This window comes from Hylobates moloch, unplaced genomic scaffold (genome assembly GCF_009828535.3).
Source record: "Hylobates moloch isolate HMO894 unplaced genomic scaffold, HMol_V3 SCAFFOLD_14, whole genome shotgun sequence".
In the NCBI taxonomy this organism is placed as follows: Eukaryota; Metazoa; Chordata; class Mammalia; order Primates; family Hylobatidae; genus Hylobates; species Hylobates moloch.
This window is the reverse complement of record NW_026652289.1, coordinates 40,468,197-40,486,872: the sequence shown is the minus strand read 5'-3', so window position 1 is coordinate 40,486,872 and position 18,676 is coordinate 40,468,197. Positions and strand designations below refer to the sequence as shown.

At 48.7% G+C, this 18,676-nt stretch overlaps 2 protein-coding genes across 6 annotated transcripts in view; one reads left to right on the top strand and one right to left on the bottom strand.

The window, feature by feature from the left end:
* The first annotated feature begins 2,196 nt into the window (after positions 1-2,196).
* FANCI (FA complementation group I) overlaps positions 2,197-18,676 on the top strand; it is a 116,666-nt gene continuing 100,186 nt past the window's right edge. Inside the window, exon 1 of the mRNA XM_058427110.1 lies at positions 2,197-2,212. The gene's annotated coding sequence lies outside the window, so the exon portion shown is untranslated. The remainder of the gene's footprint in view (positions 2,213-18,676) is intronic.
* The window catches only part of RLBP1 (retinaldehyde binding protein 1), a 33,840-nt gene continuing 18,493 nt past the window's right edge, over positions 3,330-18,676 (bottom strand). Inside the window, exons 1-9 of one of the 5 annotated variants that reach the window (XM_032175356.2) lie at positions 14,964-15,179; positions 13,218-13,281; positions 12,384-12,495; positions 11,985-12,113; positions 10,522-10,726; positions 8,455-8,633; positions 5,175-5,333; positions 4,129-4,239; positions 3,330-3,873 (exon numbers count right to left, since the gene is read on the bottom strand). In XM_032175356.2, the coding sequence (XP_032031247.1) occupies positions 3,715-3,873; positions 4,129-4,239; positions 5,175-5,333; positions 8,455-8,633; positions 10,522-10,726; positions 11,985-12,113; positions 12,384-12,395 (954 nt within the window). In that variant the 5' untranslated portion in view covers positions 12,396-12,495; positions 13,218-13,281; positions 14,964-15,179 and the 3' untranslated portion in view covers positions 3,330-3,714. Of the gene's footprint in view, positions 3,874-4,128; positions 4,240-5,174; positions 5,334-8,454; positions 8,634-10,521; positions 10,727-11,984; positions 12,114-12,383; positions 13,282-14,963; positions 15,180-18,676 lie in introns of those variants that run through there. The other 4 variants (XM_058427118.1, XM_032175357.2, XM_058427120.1 and 1 more) reach the window with 4 other exon arrangements.

Here is an 18,676-nt window from a genome sequence, read left to right as displayed (position 1 = left end):
TTTGTAGGAATCACACACATAGGCAGCTGGGATTTTGTGAAGCTGAGCACGTCAGATTTTAACATTGGTAGTCTTCAGACACGTTTTCCCAAAAGCGGCACCACCTTCTCAGGCAATGTCTGGCCCAGCCCACCCAGCTAACCCTCCTGCCCAGCTTGTCCCTGGAGGGGCAGTGTCAGGGCACGGCCAGCAGGGGGCGGCGCGAGCACACAGTCAGAGCCGGCTCACGGGATCCCAACCCTATGGCTTCTTCCTCAGAAAGCCACTTGGTTTTCTTATCAGACGGGGTCCCTGAGCTAGGGCCCCAGCCCTGCTGACCTTAGGGACGACCCCAGCATCCCATTCGGGTTTGCGTAGGAGCTAGGCTGCCCCAAGAGTCTTCTGCTCAGCATGTGCCTGATTTCATTTATATATTTAGAGCTGCCACAAATTCAGAGTGGGCCTGAGCTGTGTCCAGGAGGGCACCTGGCAGCTCAGGGCTCGGGGGAAGATGGGAGTCAGTGGACAGGGATCAACCAGGGGTTCCCTCAGATTTAGGACCCAGGTCTTAAGGAACAATTAGAAGTATATCATGAAAACGTAAAATATACCCCTTCCTTCCTTCCTTCCTTCCTTCCTTCCTTCCTTCCTTCCTCCTTCCTTCCTTCCTTCCTTCCTTCCTTCCTTCCTTCCTTCCTTCCTTTCTCTCTCTCTCTCTCTTTCTTTCTTTATTTTTTGAGACGGAGTCTCGCTCTGTCACCCAGGCTGAAGTGCAGTGGCACGATCTCGGCTCACTGCAACCTCCACCTCTCGGATGCAAGCAATTCTTCTGCCTCGGCCTCCCGAGTAGCTGGGATTACAGGTCCCCACCACCAAGCTCGGCTAATTTTTTTGTTGTTGTTTTTGTTGTTTGTTTGTTTGTTTTGGGACAGAGTTTTGCTCTGTTGCCCAGGCTGGAGTGCAATCGCACGATCTCGGCTCACTGTAGCCTCCGCCTCCTGGATTCAAGTGATTCTCCTGCCTCAGCCTCCCAAGTAGCTGGGATTACAGGTCCCTGCCACCACACCTGGCTAATTTTTGTATTTTTAGTAGAGATGGGGTTTCACCATGTTGGCCAAGCTGGTCTCAAATCCTGACCTCAAGTGATCTGCCCACCTCAGCCTCCCAAAGTGCTGGGATTACAGGCATGAGCCACCGCGCCTGGCCAAAAATACCCATTCCTTTAATTTAACTCAGCCTCATCACCACCCCCTTCCATCAACACCTCCACGCAGGTCACCAGTGCCCTCCACCTTGGCAAACGCTAGTCTCTATTCCTTTCTCACATGACCCCAAAGCACCATTGACAGTTCTCTACTTGAAATACCTTCTTAGCTCCAGATGTTCCTAAGTAATCTCTCAGGGTGAGGCTCCTTCTACCAGAGCAGCTTCACTCTTTTTAGGTTGGTGGTGTGTTTTGTTGATACAGGGTTTCCCTCTGTTGTCCAGGCTAGTGTGCAGTGGCACAACCATGGCTAACTGCAGCCTCGACCTCCTGGGCTCAGGTGATCCTCCCACCTCAGCCTCCTGAGTAGTGGGGACTACAGGCATGCACCACCATGCCCAACTAATTTGTGTATTTTTTGTAGAGGTGGGTTTCACCATGTTGCCCAGGTTGTTCTCAAACTCCCAAGTTCAAGCAATCCTCCTGCCTCGGCCTCCCAAACTGCTGAGATTATAAGCATGAGCCACATGCCTGCCCTTTTTAGGTTTAAATACCAAGGTTCCATGTGAGATTTGATTTGCAAAAATGAAGCCTCAACTTTTGGGACAAAATCCTCACTGGTTGATCTCCTACCCTTCTGCCCATAATAATTTGCTGTGATTCCTCCTCCAGCCTAGGAGTCCTATGTAAATACCATTTTTGTTTTCATGGATTTTGTGACCATGGCTTGTTGACTGTGAATGTTATAAAGAAGGAAGTTTCTTGGGTAATGAGCATACACTACAAACCCTAGGAGTGAAAGAAAGTATGTAAGAAATAAGTGCCTATATATATGTGTATATATATATATATACCCCCCCACACACACATATATATACATTGACATATACAGGAACGTGTACACAGCCTCACTGAAAAGCAAGAAAGAGAACTCTCAGTGGATCAGAGAAATTCCCAAAGGTGTGAAAGCAGATAGGACTGAATTGAATCCAAAGTCCAGAAAACGGTTGGAATATCCTGCCCCAAAAGGTAGGTGCAGCACTAAGGGTGCTTGATACCCACAAAGAATGGGGGTGACCCTACAGGCAAGAGCAGACAAGTCTTGGGTTGATTGACTGGGATGCCTTGGTGGGAACAACAAGGCCTCACCTACTGCCACTAGCCAGCCAATGTCTGCTTCCATGTGGGAAAATGAGTGTAGCATCTTGGAAAAAGTATCTGTCAATGCTTAGGAGACCCATGCCCAGAAGAAGCCAGCACTTCCCCAAGAGGGAATAGCATGCTCAGCAAACAGGGCATCTAACAGGGATTCTCACCTACGGAAATGAGCACACACCCGAAAATCACCAAGCATTTGAGGAAAGCCAACTCCATAGAAGGAAAGATTTGTATTTGTCAAAACATGCAGATTTGGGCCAGGCATGGTGGCTCACAACTATAATCCCAGCACTTTGAGAGGCTGAGGTGGAAGGATGGCTTGAAGCCAGGAGTTGGAGACCAGCCTGGGCAATAGAGCCAGACTCTTATCTCTACAAAAAATATGTAAAAAAATTAGTTGGGTGCAGTGGCATGCGCCTGTAGTCCCAGCTACTCAGTAGGCTGAGGCAGGAGGCTTGATTGAGCCCAGGAGTTTGAGGTTGCAGTGAACTATGATGGCACCACTGCACTCCAGCCTGGGTGACAGGTGAGACTCTGTCTCAAAAAAAAAAAAAAAAAAATGCAGATTTGGAAAGTGTAAGTTCATCACTGTAAAATGCCTGAGAGTGAAACAAAAAAAGAGCTTTAACTCTATCACTTGAGGACTGAGTGAGTGCTCAGAGAAGATGCCACTTATAAATCTAAGTAGAACTGTCCATCCAGGCAAGGGGACTGGAGGAGACAGTTTTTGGTGGAGAGACTCCTTCTCCCAGACAGACGGAGGGAACATGACTGCCACCCTGGAAAGAGGTCCAAGTTCCTGACCACCCCCACATGTCAGACTGCACCTCACCAAGGGGAGGAGGCCACCCCTGAGTGAAGCCACTTCCAGGCCTCTTCCATCCTGGAATTCTATGTGGAAAACCCCTAGACTGCCTAGAGGCCACCAGGACTGCTGTGTTTGCCAAATCATTTGAACATATGTCCTCTCTCTTTTATCTTCTTTTATTGCATTTCTGGGGAGAGTAGGGGGATATTTTAACCCAGGCTCCTTGCCTGTTTTCACAGACTCTAAGTTGTAAAACTCTGTTACAAAGGAAATGATTGAGAAAATGAATTCGAGTCTTTGAAATACAACCTCACACAAAAATCACTGTCTTAAAGCTTCAAGGGCAGGTGGAAATATAACTATCCCCAGTTCTTCTTGTTCAAGGGAATTCCCCCTCCTTTATTCCCCATCCCCCAACTTGAGAACAGGGTGACACCTGAGCTCACTCGGGCTTAGGGATTCTAAGGGGGGACCACAGTCATCTCAAGCAGCCCTTTCCTAGCCTTGGGTCCAGGACAGTTGAGAGGCCCAGGGATTCTAACTACAGTTCAGCTGGCAGATGTTTTCAGAAGGCTGTGTTCTCAGCTTGGGCCCGGGGGCCAAAGAGCTGCTCAGCAACAGCCTTGCCATCATACTTGGGCAGCGTGCCCCCGAAGTCAGAGGGCAGGATGTTCTCATCAATCTCCTGGTAGAAACCAGAGAGGTCATCCCCGTGGACAAAGACCTGCAGGGAAGCAAGGGAGAGAGAGCTGAGCAGGAGGAGGTGCCCTGAGGATGAGGGTTGAGGGAGGAAAGGGGCAGGAGGACAAAGCCCCATCATGTGCAGTCTTTGCCTGGCGACACCCCTCTCCGCAGGTCTCCATGTTGGGTGTCAGTGGGATCCACATAGCTCAGGACAATGGTAGAGTGTGAGGAGGGCTCAGGTGAGGCCCCACCCTCGGCCCTCTTGTCTCACTGTCTGGGCGTCCCATGTACTCACCCTCTCAAGCAGCTTGCTCTTCAAGAAGGGCTTGACCACATTGTAGGTCGTGGTGAAGTACCATGGCTGGTGGATGAAGTGGATGGCTTTGAACCGGGCTGGGAAGGAATCCTGCAGTGACAGAGAGACACCCCATTCCCCATGGCCCCAGTGACCTCAGAGGCTCCCACTCATTCCCTGCCGCCTCTCCTCATGGAATAGAACAGATTTGTCCAGCATCACAGGGCTGCCCTGCAGAAGGGCCCACTGAAGCTCCTATTTCCAGGCCAGCAACTAGGGATCCCTGGCTTCACTGTGGCCCAGACTGCAGGGAGGAAGCCCCAAGATTCATAAGACCCAACCCTCTCCCTGCTGATGCAGATAAAACCGGGAATTAGGTAAAGAAATGAAAGTAGCCTTGCTTGGCTTTTTGGTGAGTTTTTTCAAACCCACTTGCCTGCCGAAGGGACTGCAAACTATTACAAACCACAGGAACAGTATTATCATCCCTCATTGTCCATCAGCCGCTCCCACAACCTCCACCTCCCACCCCTCCTTTCCCAAATACACAGAGCAGATCCAAGATGGCTCTAAGAAAGGACTCCTGACATGTCAGCACATATAGGAGTGAGTTATTAGAGGGTTAGTGATAATCCCTTTCTCGGGGTGAATCCACATTCAAAGAGAGGCAGCGCGACATATGTGGACAGACAACACGGGATTCCAGGTCAGAAGATGCAGGTTCAAGTCTGGCCTCTGCCGCTTTATTGCTGTGTGACCTTGAGATGTCACTTAAATCTCTGAGCCTTCGTTTCCAGGTTTGAAAAATGAAGCAGGGAAGGAGGGAGAGAATGCTTTCAAGGAGTGGATGGAAGAATGAAAGGGAATACTTGGCAAACTGTCAATCACCATGCAAGTGCTTATGGTTGGGATTGTGGCTGTCACTGCTCTTTATGGCACGAGATGGTCCAACTTCTCAGGTCCCTGCAAGCACCATGAAAGGAGGCCCAGCCTTTCAGCCTCCCTAGCTGTGGGAGGCTGCCATGGGACAGAACTCTAAGCCTCACCTGGAGCATGTCCACCATCTTCCTGAGATCTGAAGTCCGGAGACTAGCAGCCTGCTGCATGGTAAAGCCCTTGAAGTTCTCAATGATGCAGAAGCCATTAATTTGAGTTTCCTCATTCTCCAGCAGCTTCTCCAGGATGAAGCAATATGCCTGCAAGATCTTGGGGACAGAGAGAACAGGCTGTAAGATCTAACCCACAACAATAATTAAGGCTTGAGGTCCTGAGGGGAGAGCTAATTGGTACATTCTTCATTGGGATAATTTGCTGCAGGCTTTGATCTCAGACATTCCACTTCTGTGAATGTATACCAAGAAAACAAGCTCGAATGTCACATCCATGGTTAGAGGCCAGAAGGTTTATCCCAGTATTCTTACAATAGTGGAAACCTTGGAGACAACCTAAACATCCAACAATGGGAACTGGTGAAATTATGGTACACTTATGCCATGGAATACTCTGGAACAATTAAAAACAATACAGAAGACTAATAGTACAGGAAAATGTGCATGATATATTATTGTAGAATATAATCCCATTATTGTAGGAAAAATGTGTGGGCTGGGCGCAGTGGCTCACACCTGTAATCGCAGCACTTTGGGAGGCCGAGCCCGGTGGATCACCTGAGGTCAAGAATTCAAGACCAGCCTGTCCAACATGGTGAAACCCCGTCTCAACTAAAAATACAAAAAAATCAGCTGAGCATGGTGGCAGGCACCTGTAATCCCAGCTACTTCGGGAGGCTAAGGCAGGAGAATCACTTGAACTTGGGAGGCAGAGGTTGCAGTGAGCCGAGATCACGCCACTGCACTCCAGCCTAGGCGACAAGGCAAAACTGTGTCTCAAAAAAAAAAAAGAAAAATGTGTGTGTGTGTGTATGTGCATGCGTACATGTATAAAAAGATTGGAAGGATGTCAATAGTAGAGCTCTCTGAGTAGTAGAATTGCAAATGATTTTAAATTTGTTTGTAATTTTTTTTTTTTTTTTGAGATGGAGTCTCGCTCTGTCACCCAGGCTGGAGTGCAGTGGTGCGATCTCGGCTCACTGCAACCTCTGCCTCACGGGTTCAAGCAATTCCCCTGCCTCAGTCTCCCAAGTAGCTGGGATTACAGGTGCCTGCCACCATGCCTGGCTAATTTTTGTATCTTTAGTAGAGACAGGGTTTCACCATGTTGGCCAGGCTGGTCTCGAACTCCTGACTTCAGGCAATCCACCCACCTCGGCCTCCCAAAGTGCTGGGATTACAGGCATGAGCCACTGCGCCCAGCTAATTTTTCGTATTTTCTAAAATGAGTAGATATCACTATGTAATAAGAAAAAATATATATTTAAGTCTCTTCCTTAATACACACAGATAGGCAGGTGTGCGTTTCAGTCCTACAGCCAGTGTCTTATTTAATGGGAAAACACTAGAGGCATCCTTACTAATATCAGGAATTAGATAAGGATTTCACCATCTCTGCCACCATTTAATTCTATATTGAAAGTACTAACCAATGCAATCAATTTGTTAAAAAAAAAATCGGGGCATAAGAAGTGGAAAGGGAGAAGTAAAACTCTCTCCTCTACTTACAGATAGTATTATAGTATACTTAGAAAACCCCAGAGAATCCATTATAAAACTAACATAAATTTTTAAAGAGTTCAGTAAAATAGGGGGATATACAATTAAAAAACAAAAACAATAACCTTCATTTATACGAACAATAACCAACTAGAAGATACAATGGAAGAAAGAGCCCCGTTTTTAGCACTGACAACAAAATTAATACCTAAGACAAATTTAATGAGAAATGTCCACGACATTGTGAGGAAAAAATTTTAAAAAATTTTTTATTTTTCAGAAACAGAGTCTCTCTCTGTCCTCCTAGCTGAAGTGCAGTAGCACAACCATAGCTTATGAAGAAATCTTTAAAACACTCCTGAAAACTCGTAAGTAGGCTTGAATAAAACAGAAGGCATCTCACGTTTGTGGATAGGACAACTGGCCATGAATGTGACATTCCGAAAGAAGCCAGTTCTCCCCAAGCTTGTTATTTATGTTTAATATTATCACCAAAACATACTCCTAATATTTCTCCTGTAGCTAGACAAATTAATTCTAAAGATCATAGGGGAAAATAAACATGCAAAAGTAGCTAGAAAAGCCCCCCAAAAAGCAGATCGCTAAGGACAAAACTAGCCCTAACAGATTAAACATGCCACAAAATCTCTACCATCAAAACAGTATGATATTGGAGTATGAATAGATAAAGAGACCAATGGAACAGAATAGAAGGTCCAGAAATAGACCAAGTACATATGAAAATATAAAATATGATAAAGATGGCATTTCAAGTCACCAAAAAAGATGGACTTTTTAATAAATTGTGTTGGCACTACTAGATAGCATTATCTAAAATTAGTTTGGGCCAGGTGCAGTGTCTCATGCCTGTAATCCCAGCACTTTGGGAGGCCAAGGTGGGCAGATCACTTGAGCTCAGGAGTTTGAGACCAGCCTGGCCAACATGGTGAAACCTGGTGTCTACTAAAAATACAAACATTAGCTGGGCATGGTGGCGTGCGCCTGTAATCCCAGCTTCTTGGAAGGCTGAGGCGTGAGAATTGCTTGAACCCAGGAGGCAGAGGTTGCAATGAGCTAAGATCATGCCGCTGCACTCCAGCCTGGGTGACCAGAGCGAGACTCCATCTCAAAAATCAAAAAATAAAATAAGTTTGTAGCAGTTTTTTTTTTTTAAATTAAAGGCATCTTTTTCAGGCTCAGTGGCACATGCCAAAGTTCTCCCAAGACAAACCCTAATTCCCCCACTTGGGGCAGCCCCCTTAACGGCTCAGATAAGCAAAATTGCGTACATATAAGCACAAAGAACTCGGGCTCCTAAATAGATTGGAACCTGTGCTTTCCAGAATCTCTTCCAGCATGTAGTCCACTAATCCCTGTTCTCTCTATTGCTCTCAGCTTTTAGCATTTGGCAGGGCAGCCCCCAGCTCATGGCACACAGCGGTTACCCCCACTTGGCACTTGGCAGGGATACCCAGGAAGAGCCATGTATTATTGACCATCAAGCCCCACCTGCAAAGCTACTGGGTTTTTCAGCTGCCCTGGAACATCCTAGGAATTCTCTCCCTGCCTGGAAAGGGCTAGGTGGCAGGTGGCTGCCCACCTTTCCCCCTCTACAGACCTTGCCTCCTGGAGAACCAGGAATGAGGGCCCAGTAGAGGCCAGGGTTGAGGGAGGGAACCCAGCCCACAGGGTGGGAGCCAGGCGAGCCCCCACTAACCTCATCGAAGGTGATTTCTTGACTTTGCCAGTTCTCAATGTTGAAGAGCATGACCACTCGGCCATACTTGTCCCGACTAGAGAGGACACCAGGGTAGCCAGCTTCAATGGTGCAGCGGACAGCCTCTGGGGACAGGCTGTCAAAGAGCTCAGGGTACTGCAGCCGGAAATTCACATAGCCTGGAGGAAGGAGAGCAGAGGAACCCCCTCAGGGAGCCATCCCATCCCTACTCCATCCCACCTAGTGGGACTCAGAGACCTGGCCTCCTGCCAGGTCCTATGTGCGACCGAGCTGGCTACTCAACCTATCTGAGTCCCATCTTTCCTCTCCAAAAAGTGGGATCTCGATATTGGCCTATCTATTCTAGATAGTCTAGATAGTGGTCTATCTCACCAAATTGTTGGGGCATTCAAATGAGATTCAAGATATAAACATCATCATAAGCTTGGGCAAACATGAGGCGTAGTCCTAAATATGAGGATAATCATTACTTGTTATTTTCTTCCCCATGGGGACAAGGCACAGATTTTTTCAGCTGGGCACAGGATAAGCTGAGTGGTGAGGTGTGCACAAGGCTGGGGAGAAGCTCCCAAGTAAAATCCAAACCCCAAGCAGGACACAGAGCCCTTCCTGATTCCAGCAGCACCTCTACAGTCCACAAACGCCATCCTTACCCATCCTGAACAGTTCCCTACCTCTGTGGCCTGCACCATCAAACTTGAGCCCCTAGAGGAGCTGGGCACGCCTGCCAAGAGACTGCCACATCAACTTGCTCACTGCTCTGGAACACTCTGGGCACCTCCCACCCCCTGGCCTTTGTCTTTGCTGTTCCCTCTGCCCTGGCTGCTCTTCCTCACACATATCTCATTTCCTTTGGGTTTTTCTTCAAAATTCTCTTTACACTGGGACTTCCCTGGCCACTTTCTCTAAAACTTCAGCCCCTCAAGACTTTATATCCACCTCCTTAATTTCTTTCCTTATTCCTTACCATTATTTAACCCTATATAATTTTACTTTATTTATTGGATGTATTGTTTCCACCATTAGAATATGAGTTCCACCAGGGCAGGGAACTCTTGTCTGTTTTGTCTCCACTGCATCCCTTGGCCTAAAACAGTTCTTGGCACAGCATGGCCCTGAATTACCATTTGGGGAAGGAAGAAGTAAGAAAAGGAAAATTATTAGCCTGCAGAGGGCCCACTCAGACCACATTTCTGTCCACCAGTGCCCAAGATTTGATTTCTTGAGGGAACCACCCCCCTTTTTTTGTTTGTTTGTTTGTTTGTTTTGAGATAGAGTTTTGCTCTTGTTGCCCAGGCTGGAGTGCAATGGCACAATCTCAGCTCACTGCAACCTCTGCCTCCTGGGTTCAAGCGATTCTCCTGCTTCAGCCTCCCTAGTAGCTGAGATTACAGGCATGCGCCACCATGCCCGGCTAGTTTTGTATTTTTAGTAGAGATGGGGTTTCTCCATGTTGGTCAGGCTGGTCTCAAACTCCCAACCTCAGATGATCTGCCCGCCTCGGCCTCCCAAAGTGCTGGGATTACAGGCGTGAGCCACTGCAACCGGCCGATGATTTCTTGAGGCATTCTGTCTTCATCCAGCTAGCAGTGCCAGAGCAGTTCTGTTCCCGGGGTTCATTCCCAGGTCTGACACTATCTTCAGTTCCACTGCACATGAGGCTTAGGTAACTGCCCTGAGCGAGGCACTATCCACCTTCCTGAGCATTCCAGAGCCAAAGCTTAGGTTCTCATGGTGGGGGTCTGGAGGGGAAACTCCTCCCCTCGTCACCCAAATGGGGTACCCAAGTTTTGCTCATTGAATCCCAAGACTGGGAGAGAGTTAAGAGGACTCAGAGCTCTAGGAATCTGCTCCTGACACACTTCATTCATTCATTCGTTCGTTCATTACCAGAGCTGACCCATTTTACAGATAAGGATATGGAGGCTCAGAGAAACTGACTTGCCCACGGTATGGAAGCAGGCCTGTTCAGTGCCGGGATGAGAGCGGATACCATCTTCATGGCCTCCCGTCTTCCCAGGGCCGTCCCTCCCCCAGGGGCCTCACCTCTGAGCAGCTCATAGGCACGGCCCACGTTGAACTTCCGTGCCCGGATGAAGCGCAGGAAGAAGCCGCTGTCCTTCTCTTGCACCCTCTCCGCCACAGCCACGGCCAGCTCCTCCCCCGAGGCCGCCTGCGCCTGCACCATCTCCTGCAGCTCTCGCACTGCCTCCTCCCGGGTCTCCTCTCTCTCGTTCAGCTCATCCTTGGCCTGGAACAGGGTGGGGTGTGCATGAAGTTAGACTTAGGTGCGGGTGAGGGGCAGGACACACAGGTGATGAGTCTCCTGCCAGAGCTAGACCAGCCAAGGCGGCCCAGGGGTCTGCAGCCGCAGCTTTGCTTTTCTGCCCCAGGGGCAGCATCTGCACTGGCAACACCTGAGATTGTTGTGTGTGGAGAGAATTCAGTCAAACTGTTCATCCTCGATATTTGCAGAATATGGCCAACAATCTAAATGTTTCTAAAAATGACTGCCTACACTCACTGAGCCTTTGCCTAGCAACCTGCTAAGTCCTTTAAATGCGCTGTGTTTTTTAATCTTTGCCACAGACCATCATGGTTGGTGTTCTTATCCCCATCTCTCAGATGAGCAGACTGAGGCTCATAAAGGTGAAGATATTCTTGCTCGAGGTCACCCAGAGAGAAAGGAATGGAGCTGGGACTCCTCTTTTCATCATTTCACTCTGCTGCCTCCCAGGCTTGATTCTGATTTTTTCAAAAACACGGCTCTCTGGCAGATGGCAGCCTGCCTCCTGCCCAGAGCCTCACATTCCTCCCTTCTGCTGGGTCAGGAGAACTCCGCCGTGTGCCTCAGACAGCTCTCTCCTTGGACAGCAAGAGGAGGGAAGGGAAAGGAGGGGGAGTAAAGTGTGAAGGAGCTAATAGCACCTTTCCCTTGAGATGCCCAAGGAAGCAGAGATGGAAGCTGGGTGCCCAGGCTCAGCTCAGCCACTTCTCATCCTCCCCAACAGCCCTAAGACAGCTCTGTCAGCCTCCACAGAGCACAATCTGATCACCTCTGAGCTAGTCCACCAACCGTCTTTCACAGATACAGAAGGCAAGACCCAGAGATGGAAAGCAATCTGCTTAAGGTGACACAGCAAGCTGAAAGTAGGTCTGGTTCTGGAACTCAAGTCTCTTGCCTGTCTAGCAGGGGCAGCAGTTGGATCCTTGTTCCCCGGGGCCATTTCCAAACCAATGCTCCTCATATTGAGTCTAGTTTAGAGGGCCCTAGTTCCGAGGCTCTGGGCTGTAGTCTTGGGTTGGGCTGGCCTGGCTGGGTGTCTGGTCAACCCAGTTGCTGCCATAGCCGTGACCACCAGGAAGGACCTTAGAACAGGCCAGTCTATCAGGTCCAGGATGATCTGGAGTGCCGAGGCTGGACCCTTTTCACAGGAGAGAGAATGCAGTCATGTTCCCCTCATGTTGCCTCCCTAGGCAGCTCCTCTCCGCACTGTCAGCCACCTCACCTTCTGCAAGGTGTGGCGAGGCAGCTGGCTGCACGGGCCAAAGACAGGTCCATGGTCCTTGGTTGTGAGCTGCTCCAGTTGGGCACGGAGCTCCTGTTCCTCTTCAGGTACCATGCGGAACGTGCCCACCTGGGCAGAGAAAGGAAAAAGAGGAACAGCCAACCGCATCAGCCTGAGCCAGCCAGGGAAATGGGCCTGCTCAGACCTTCAGTTCTTTTGCCCAAGGTCATTGTTAAGCCTCCTCCTTTTGTGGGGTCAGGACCCACAGAGGGGTTATAGAAGTGTGTGCCTATATTCCTGGGCAGAGCAGAAGATAGAGAAGTAAGGAGGGAGGGAGAGGGAAGAGAGATAAGAGAGGGAAGGTGGGTGGAGGAGAGCCCTGGAGGACAGAGTACTTACCCCTTCTGACATATTGCCTATGGAAGACACAGAGTCCTCAGAAAAAGAAGGGATCTGCTTTCTCTGTCCTGGCCTCTCCAGTCGGCCCCTTCCCTAGGATAGGAAGTCAGGGCTGCAGGGGTTAGAAAAACCATTCTGTTATTGTCTTAGAACAGTGGATCTCAAACTTTCAATTGCATCAGAATCACCCGAGGCATTTGTTAGAAATGCAGGTGCCTGGGCCCCAACCTCCATGATTCTGACTCTGGAGGTGCAGGCTGGGGCCTAGGAACCTGCAATTTAAAGCACTTCCTGGTGGCTCTGAGGGAGATGGTTCTCGGGCTACACTTTGGGAAACACTGCTTGGACAAAGGGCACGGACACAAATAGCTCAGTCCTTAGATGTTAAGACAAGTTGGCCCTGCCAGGAAAAAAAGAATCTGGCTCTATTCTCAATGACATGATCACTGCAGGATAAGGCAATCTCTCCTCCCTCCTGTGGTCATCCTTCTCCAGCCCAAAGGGGTCCCTCAGAAACTTCGCAGCCTAGTGGATGGCCCTTTCCCCAATGCTTTCATTCTCAAGATGGGTGATGACTAGTTACATAAGTACATAATCACGAGACTGGAAGTGTGTTCTGTGCTTTGTGATGCACTAAGTACTTTCAAATCCACTCTCTCAGACCCAGGGTCGGCATTATTATTTCCATTTTACATAGGAGGAAACAGAGGAGGAGGAATAATTGACTTGTCCAAGGTAACACAGCCAAAAATTAGCCAGGGATCAGGACTCAGACCCAAGTTGTGACTTCCTGTCAGGACCAAGAGGCAGCCTGCTGTGGCGCAAAAGTTGGACCTGGGTTCAAGTTCTTCTCTTCCACATGCAGGCTGTGTGATTTAACCTCAGTCTTGGTTGTTCGCTGTAAAGTAGGATGGAAGGGTTATGAAATGTAATAGACACATAAGAAATGCTTGGTTACCAGAACAGACCCCATTCATGGCCCACATGACAACCTGCTTCCCCACTGGGTATTTTTGGAGACAGCTCTTCTGTTTCTGGGTTTTCTCTCCTGCCTAAATGTCCTGCCTAAGTGCCTTCAAGAACCCTTCACCATCCTGCTCCTACCTATGACCAGGTTCCATGGCCAGTTCAATCACCTAGTCACAGTTGGTAAGTGACAGAGCTGGGACTTGAACCTATGCCTGCCTGACACCAAGTCTTTTTTTGACACCTAGAGCCAAGACATCTGCAGGCAAACTCCCTAGGAGAGCTGGCGTCATAGAAACCTTAAAGGTTAGGGAGACCTGGGTTTGAAACAGGCTTTGTCAGTGATGACTTCTGTGACCCTAGCGAGTTATTTAACCTTTCTGGGTCTCAGTTTCCTCATCTGTAAACTGAGGATAATAACAGTACCTACCAAAAAGAACTGTCATGAAAACCATATGATTTCTGCAATGCTCCTGGCACAGTGTCCTGTTCTAAAACATAGTTCCCCTTCTCTTTCTTAGCACCATATTGATTATTACCCTAACTTGCACGAAGAGACTTGGAGGACCCCCAAACAGTATCTGAGGGTCCCCTATTTCCTTCTCTTTCCACTCCACAGCCCCAGCAAGCACAGGGAAGTTCTGGGGGCCATAATCCATCCACAGGAACCAAATCTAAGCCATCTTTCTGGCTGGTAGACATCCAGATATGTGGGCACAGAGATAGACAGGCTGAAATGCTGCTGTGCTATCAGTTGGGTTTTGCTGGAACAGGAATGGAAATGGAGAGGCTGACAGAACTGCCCTGGGGAGCCCAGGCGAGAGGGACAGTGGCTGGACACCCCCAGCCAGTTGTGCAGACCATCAGAACAAGATCCTAGATCTTAGGAATACAGGGTTCAAGTCCGTGCAGCAACTCTTTTCTAAATATGCCCAAGCTGTTAACTTTGAGTTTTAAAAATACTGATTTACAAGCTGTACACAATGAAAAACTGTCTATCCCTCACACCATGCTGATGCTGTTCCCTGCTGTCTCAGGTTGCCAATTAAAATACAGAATGCCCAGTTAAATGTGAACCTTTTTTTTTTTTTGAGATGGAGTTTCGTTCTTGTCGCCCAGGCTAGAGTACAATGGTGTGATCTCAGCTCACTGCAACCTCTGCCTCCCATGTTCAAGCAATTCTCCTGCCTTAGCCTCCTGAGTAGCTGGGACTACAGGTGCCCACCACCACACCTGGCTAATTTTTTGTATTTTTACTAGAGATGGGGTTTCACCATGTTGGCCAGGCTGGTCTCGAACTCCTGACCTCAGGTGATCTGCCCGCCTCAGCCTCCCAAAGTGCTGGGATTACAGGCATGAGCCACTGCACCCAGCCTAAATGTGAACTTTTTTAATACTAAAAAAGTATTTGCTGTTCATCTGAAATTCACATTTAACTGGGTGTCCTGTATTTTTATTTGCTAAATCTGCCATCAAATTGGTCTGGCTCAACCTGGAGAATGGCCAGGTGGTTTCAGTTTTACAGGCAGCTTGGGACGTGGTCTCCCTGCTCCCCTGAGTCCTCATCCCAGTCCTGGGCTCCCTGGCCCAGGCAGGCCCCAGGTATTGACTTACCTGCCAGGTCGGCAGCTCCTCCTTGGGGCTACCTGGTACCTGAATGTCCTGGAGCTCTAGAGGTTGCCTCCGCTGGAGGCGTGGTCCAGTCAGCAGGTTAGGATTAGTGTGTCATAAGGAACTTCTCACCGCCCACAGTTGCTGTTAAATCGGGCTCACAGGAGGCCCTGAGTGGGGCAAAGGAAGACCCGGAGAGAAAGCGGAGAGGGGAGAGGCCTGGGCCTGGCTGGAGGCGCATCAAAGCCCTCCTTTGTGTGCTCCTGCTCTAGAGTTCCTGCTCAGCCATGTGGAAGCCCGGCTGTGGGGCTGGGATCTGGGCCAGTCCCATTCCCTCTTTTCCCTGCCCTCTTTCTCCTCAAGATCCCCGGGTGGGGTTGCTGAGAGAGCACCACCACCACCAGGGTAATAAGAGGTGAAGGGAAATTGTAAATGTGATTACATCTACAGTGGCAGCTCTGGCAAATCCAGGCCTATTGCCCGTCCCTCCCCCAGCCAGCAGGACCTGGTGTGGTAGTTTTCACCACTGCAGTGAGTGGGGTCAGTTGGGAAATGTGGCTGGTTAAGGCCAAGCAGGGAGAGGACAAGACAGGCTGAGCCTCCTTCTGGGCAGTGTGGTGCAGTGGACGGCATGCCCTGGAACCAGACTGCCCGCTTGTAAAGCCTCGCTCGAGCATCTTCTGGCCGGGAGACATGACTTCAAAACTCATTGCCTCAGTTTCCTCCTCTAAGAAGTGTAGAATACTAGAGGACCAGGCTCATGACTTTAGTGTGGATGAAATGGCAGTAAAGTGCTTAGTTCAGGGGTTTAGCTGCCTGACACTTAATAAGTCCTCTAGAAAGGTCAATTACTCCAAATACAGAATCAATAGGTGCCTAACTGGAGGGAACTTATTATTCAACCCTTTGTACAGGAAGAAACCCCTCTGCAGCCTCTCAACAGACACCTTCCCAGCCTCTGTTTTGCTATTCCACTGGATGAGGAGGGGGTGATTCCTGTAGAACATTTTCTGTCTAGGATTCCAAGGGCAGGAAGCTCCCTGTTTCCATTACTGGGGAGCTCTCCTTGTTTAAAAACTCATTGTTGGTTTGAGCCCCAAGCAGCTTCCTATAATGACCACCCTTGGTCCTGGCTTTGCCTCCTAGAGGTGCCCAGGACAAGGTCAAGCTCCCCTGCACAGGTCGCTCTCCAGAATCCAACCCCAGAAGTGCTTTTTTATTTTCCCTGGACATAGTTCTTGCTTTTTCCACCCATTCCTACTTTGGCAGGTTTGGGATTTCTTCCCACCACCCCATCTGCTGCCGACCCGTTCCTCCAGAGCAGGCTGCAATGCCTGGTGCTTAGATCTTGGGGTGCACTTGAATCACCTTGAGCTGTGTTTCCAAAAGCCCTTTCCCTGGGCTCCTACTCTGGCTGCTGTCTGGGTCTTGGGCTGTTTCTGTCCCAAGTCCTCTGTGGAGCTGGGGATCCTTCATTTATGTCATTCTTCTTCCTGGTGGTCTAGTCCTATGCTGTCTTATATAGTAGCCGCTAGCCCCATGTAGCTTTTCAGCATTTGAAATGGGGTAATGCTAGAGATTGGGTCTCACTATAACAAAAATTTTTTTAAATGGGGTAACACGACCCAAGAACTAAATTTCTGTGGTGGGCTGGCAGGGGACAGAGTCTCACTCTGTCACCCAGGCTGGAGTGCAGTGGTGCGATCTCAGCTTATTGCAACCTCTGCCTCCCAGGTGCAAGTGATTCTCATGCCTCAGCCTCCCAAGTAGCTGGGATTACAGGCACGCACCACCACGCCCGGCTAATTTTTGTATTTTTAGTAGAGACAGGGTTTCACATGTTGGCCAGGCTGGTCTCGAACTCCTGAGTGCAAGTGATCACCCCATCTTGGCCTCCCAAAGTGCTGGGATTACAGGCGTGAGCCATTGTGCCTAGCCTTACATTTTTAATTTTATTGGATTTTAATTAACTTAAATTTAAATTTAAAAATGAATACTGGATTCAGTTTTTTGAAAACTTGTAAGTAGGTTTAGAACAATTTAGATGTGTGATCCTATTTTTTTTCAACTGGAAATTTTGTGATGATGTATTTCTCATAAGAATTTAGAGTCCCAAGTGAGATGTGCTATAAAGTACCTAAAGTCTTAGTACAAACAAAATAATGTAAAATATCTCATTAACACTTTTTAATAAGGCTTAATGTTCTGAAATTATCATGATCATGTTTGTGATATATTGGGTTAAAAATATATTAAAGCTTGTAATTCCAGCACTTTGGGAGGCCAAGGTGGGAGGATCACTTGAGGTCAGGAGTTTGAGACCAGCCTGGCCAACATGGTGAAACCTAGTCTCTGCAAAAAAACAAAAATTAGCTGGGCGTGGTGGTAGGCACCTGTAATCCCATCTACTCAGGAGGCTGAGGTAGGAGGATCGGTTGAACCTCGGAGGTGAAGGTTGTAGTGAGCTGAGACTCCATCTCAAAAAAAAGATACACACACACACGCACACGAGCTAATTTTTCCTGTTTCTTTTTTTGAGACTGGGTATTGTTCTCTCACCCTGGCTAGAGTGCAGTGGCATGATTATGGCTCACTGCAACCTCGATCCCCCTAGCTCAAGCCATCTTCCTACCTCAGCCTCCTGAGTAGCTGAAACCACAGGAGTGCACCACCATATCCAACTAAATTTTTTTTTTTTTTTTTTTTTGAGACAGAGTCTTGCTCTATCACCCAGGCTGGAGTGCAGTGGCGCTATCTCAGCTCACTGCAACCTCTGCCTCCCAGGTTCAAGCAATTCTTCTGCCTCAGCCTCCCGAGTAGCTGGGATTACAGGTGCCCACCACCACGCTTGGCTATTTTTTGTATTTTTAGTAGAGACACGATTTCACCATGTTGGCTGGGCTGGTTTCGAACTCCTGACCTCAGGTGATCCACCTGCCTCAGCCTCCCAAAGTGCTGGGATTACAGACGTGAGCCACCATGCCCAGCCATTTTTTGTTTGTTTGTTTTTTGTAGAGACAAGGTCTTACTCTGTTGCCCAGGCTGGTATCAAACTTCTGGACTCAAGTGATCATCCCACCTTGGCCTCCCAAATTACTGGGATTACAGATGTGAGCCACCGCGCCTAGCCCTGTTTCTTTTTTTTAGGGGTAGGCTCTCTCTCTGTTGCCCAGCCTGGAGTGCACTGGCATGATCATAGGTCACTGCAGCCTCCAACTCCTGGTCTCAGGCAATTCTCCTGCCTCAGCCCCTTGAGTAGATAGGACTATCAGCAGGTGCTAAGCTGCCCAACTAAATTTTTTTTTTTTTTGAGATGGAGTCTTGCTCTGTCGCCCAGGCTGGAGTGCAGTGATGTGAACTGAGCTCACTGCAGCCTCCACCTCCTGGGTTCAAGCAATTCTCCTGCCTCAGCCTCCCTAGTAGCTGGGACTACAGGTGGGCGCCACCGTGCCTGGCTAATTTTTGTATATATTTTTAGTAGAGACGGGGTTACACCATGTTCAGGCTGGTCTCGAACTCTTGACCTCAAGTGAGCCACCCGCCTCGGCCTCCTAAAATGCTGGGATTACAGGCGTGAGCCACCACGCCTGGCCTCAACTAATGTTTAAAATTATTTTTTGTAGAAATGGGGTCTCACTATGTTGCCCAGGCTGGACTCAAACTCTTGGTCTCAAGCTGTCCTCCTACCTTGGCTTCCCAAAGTGTTGGGATTACAG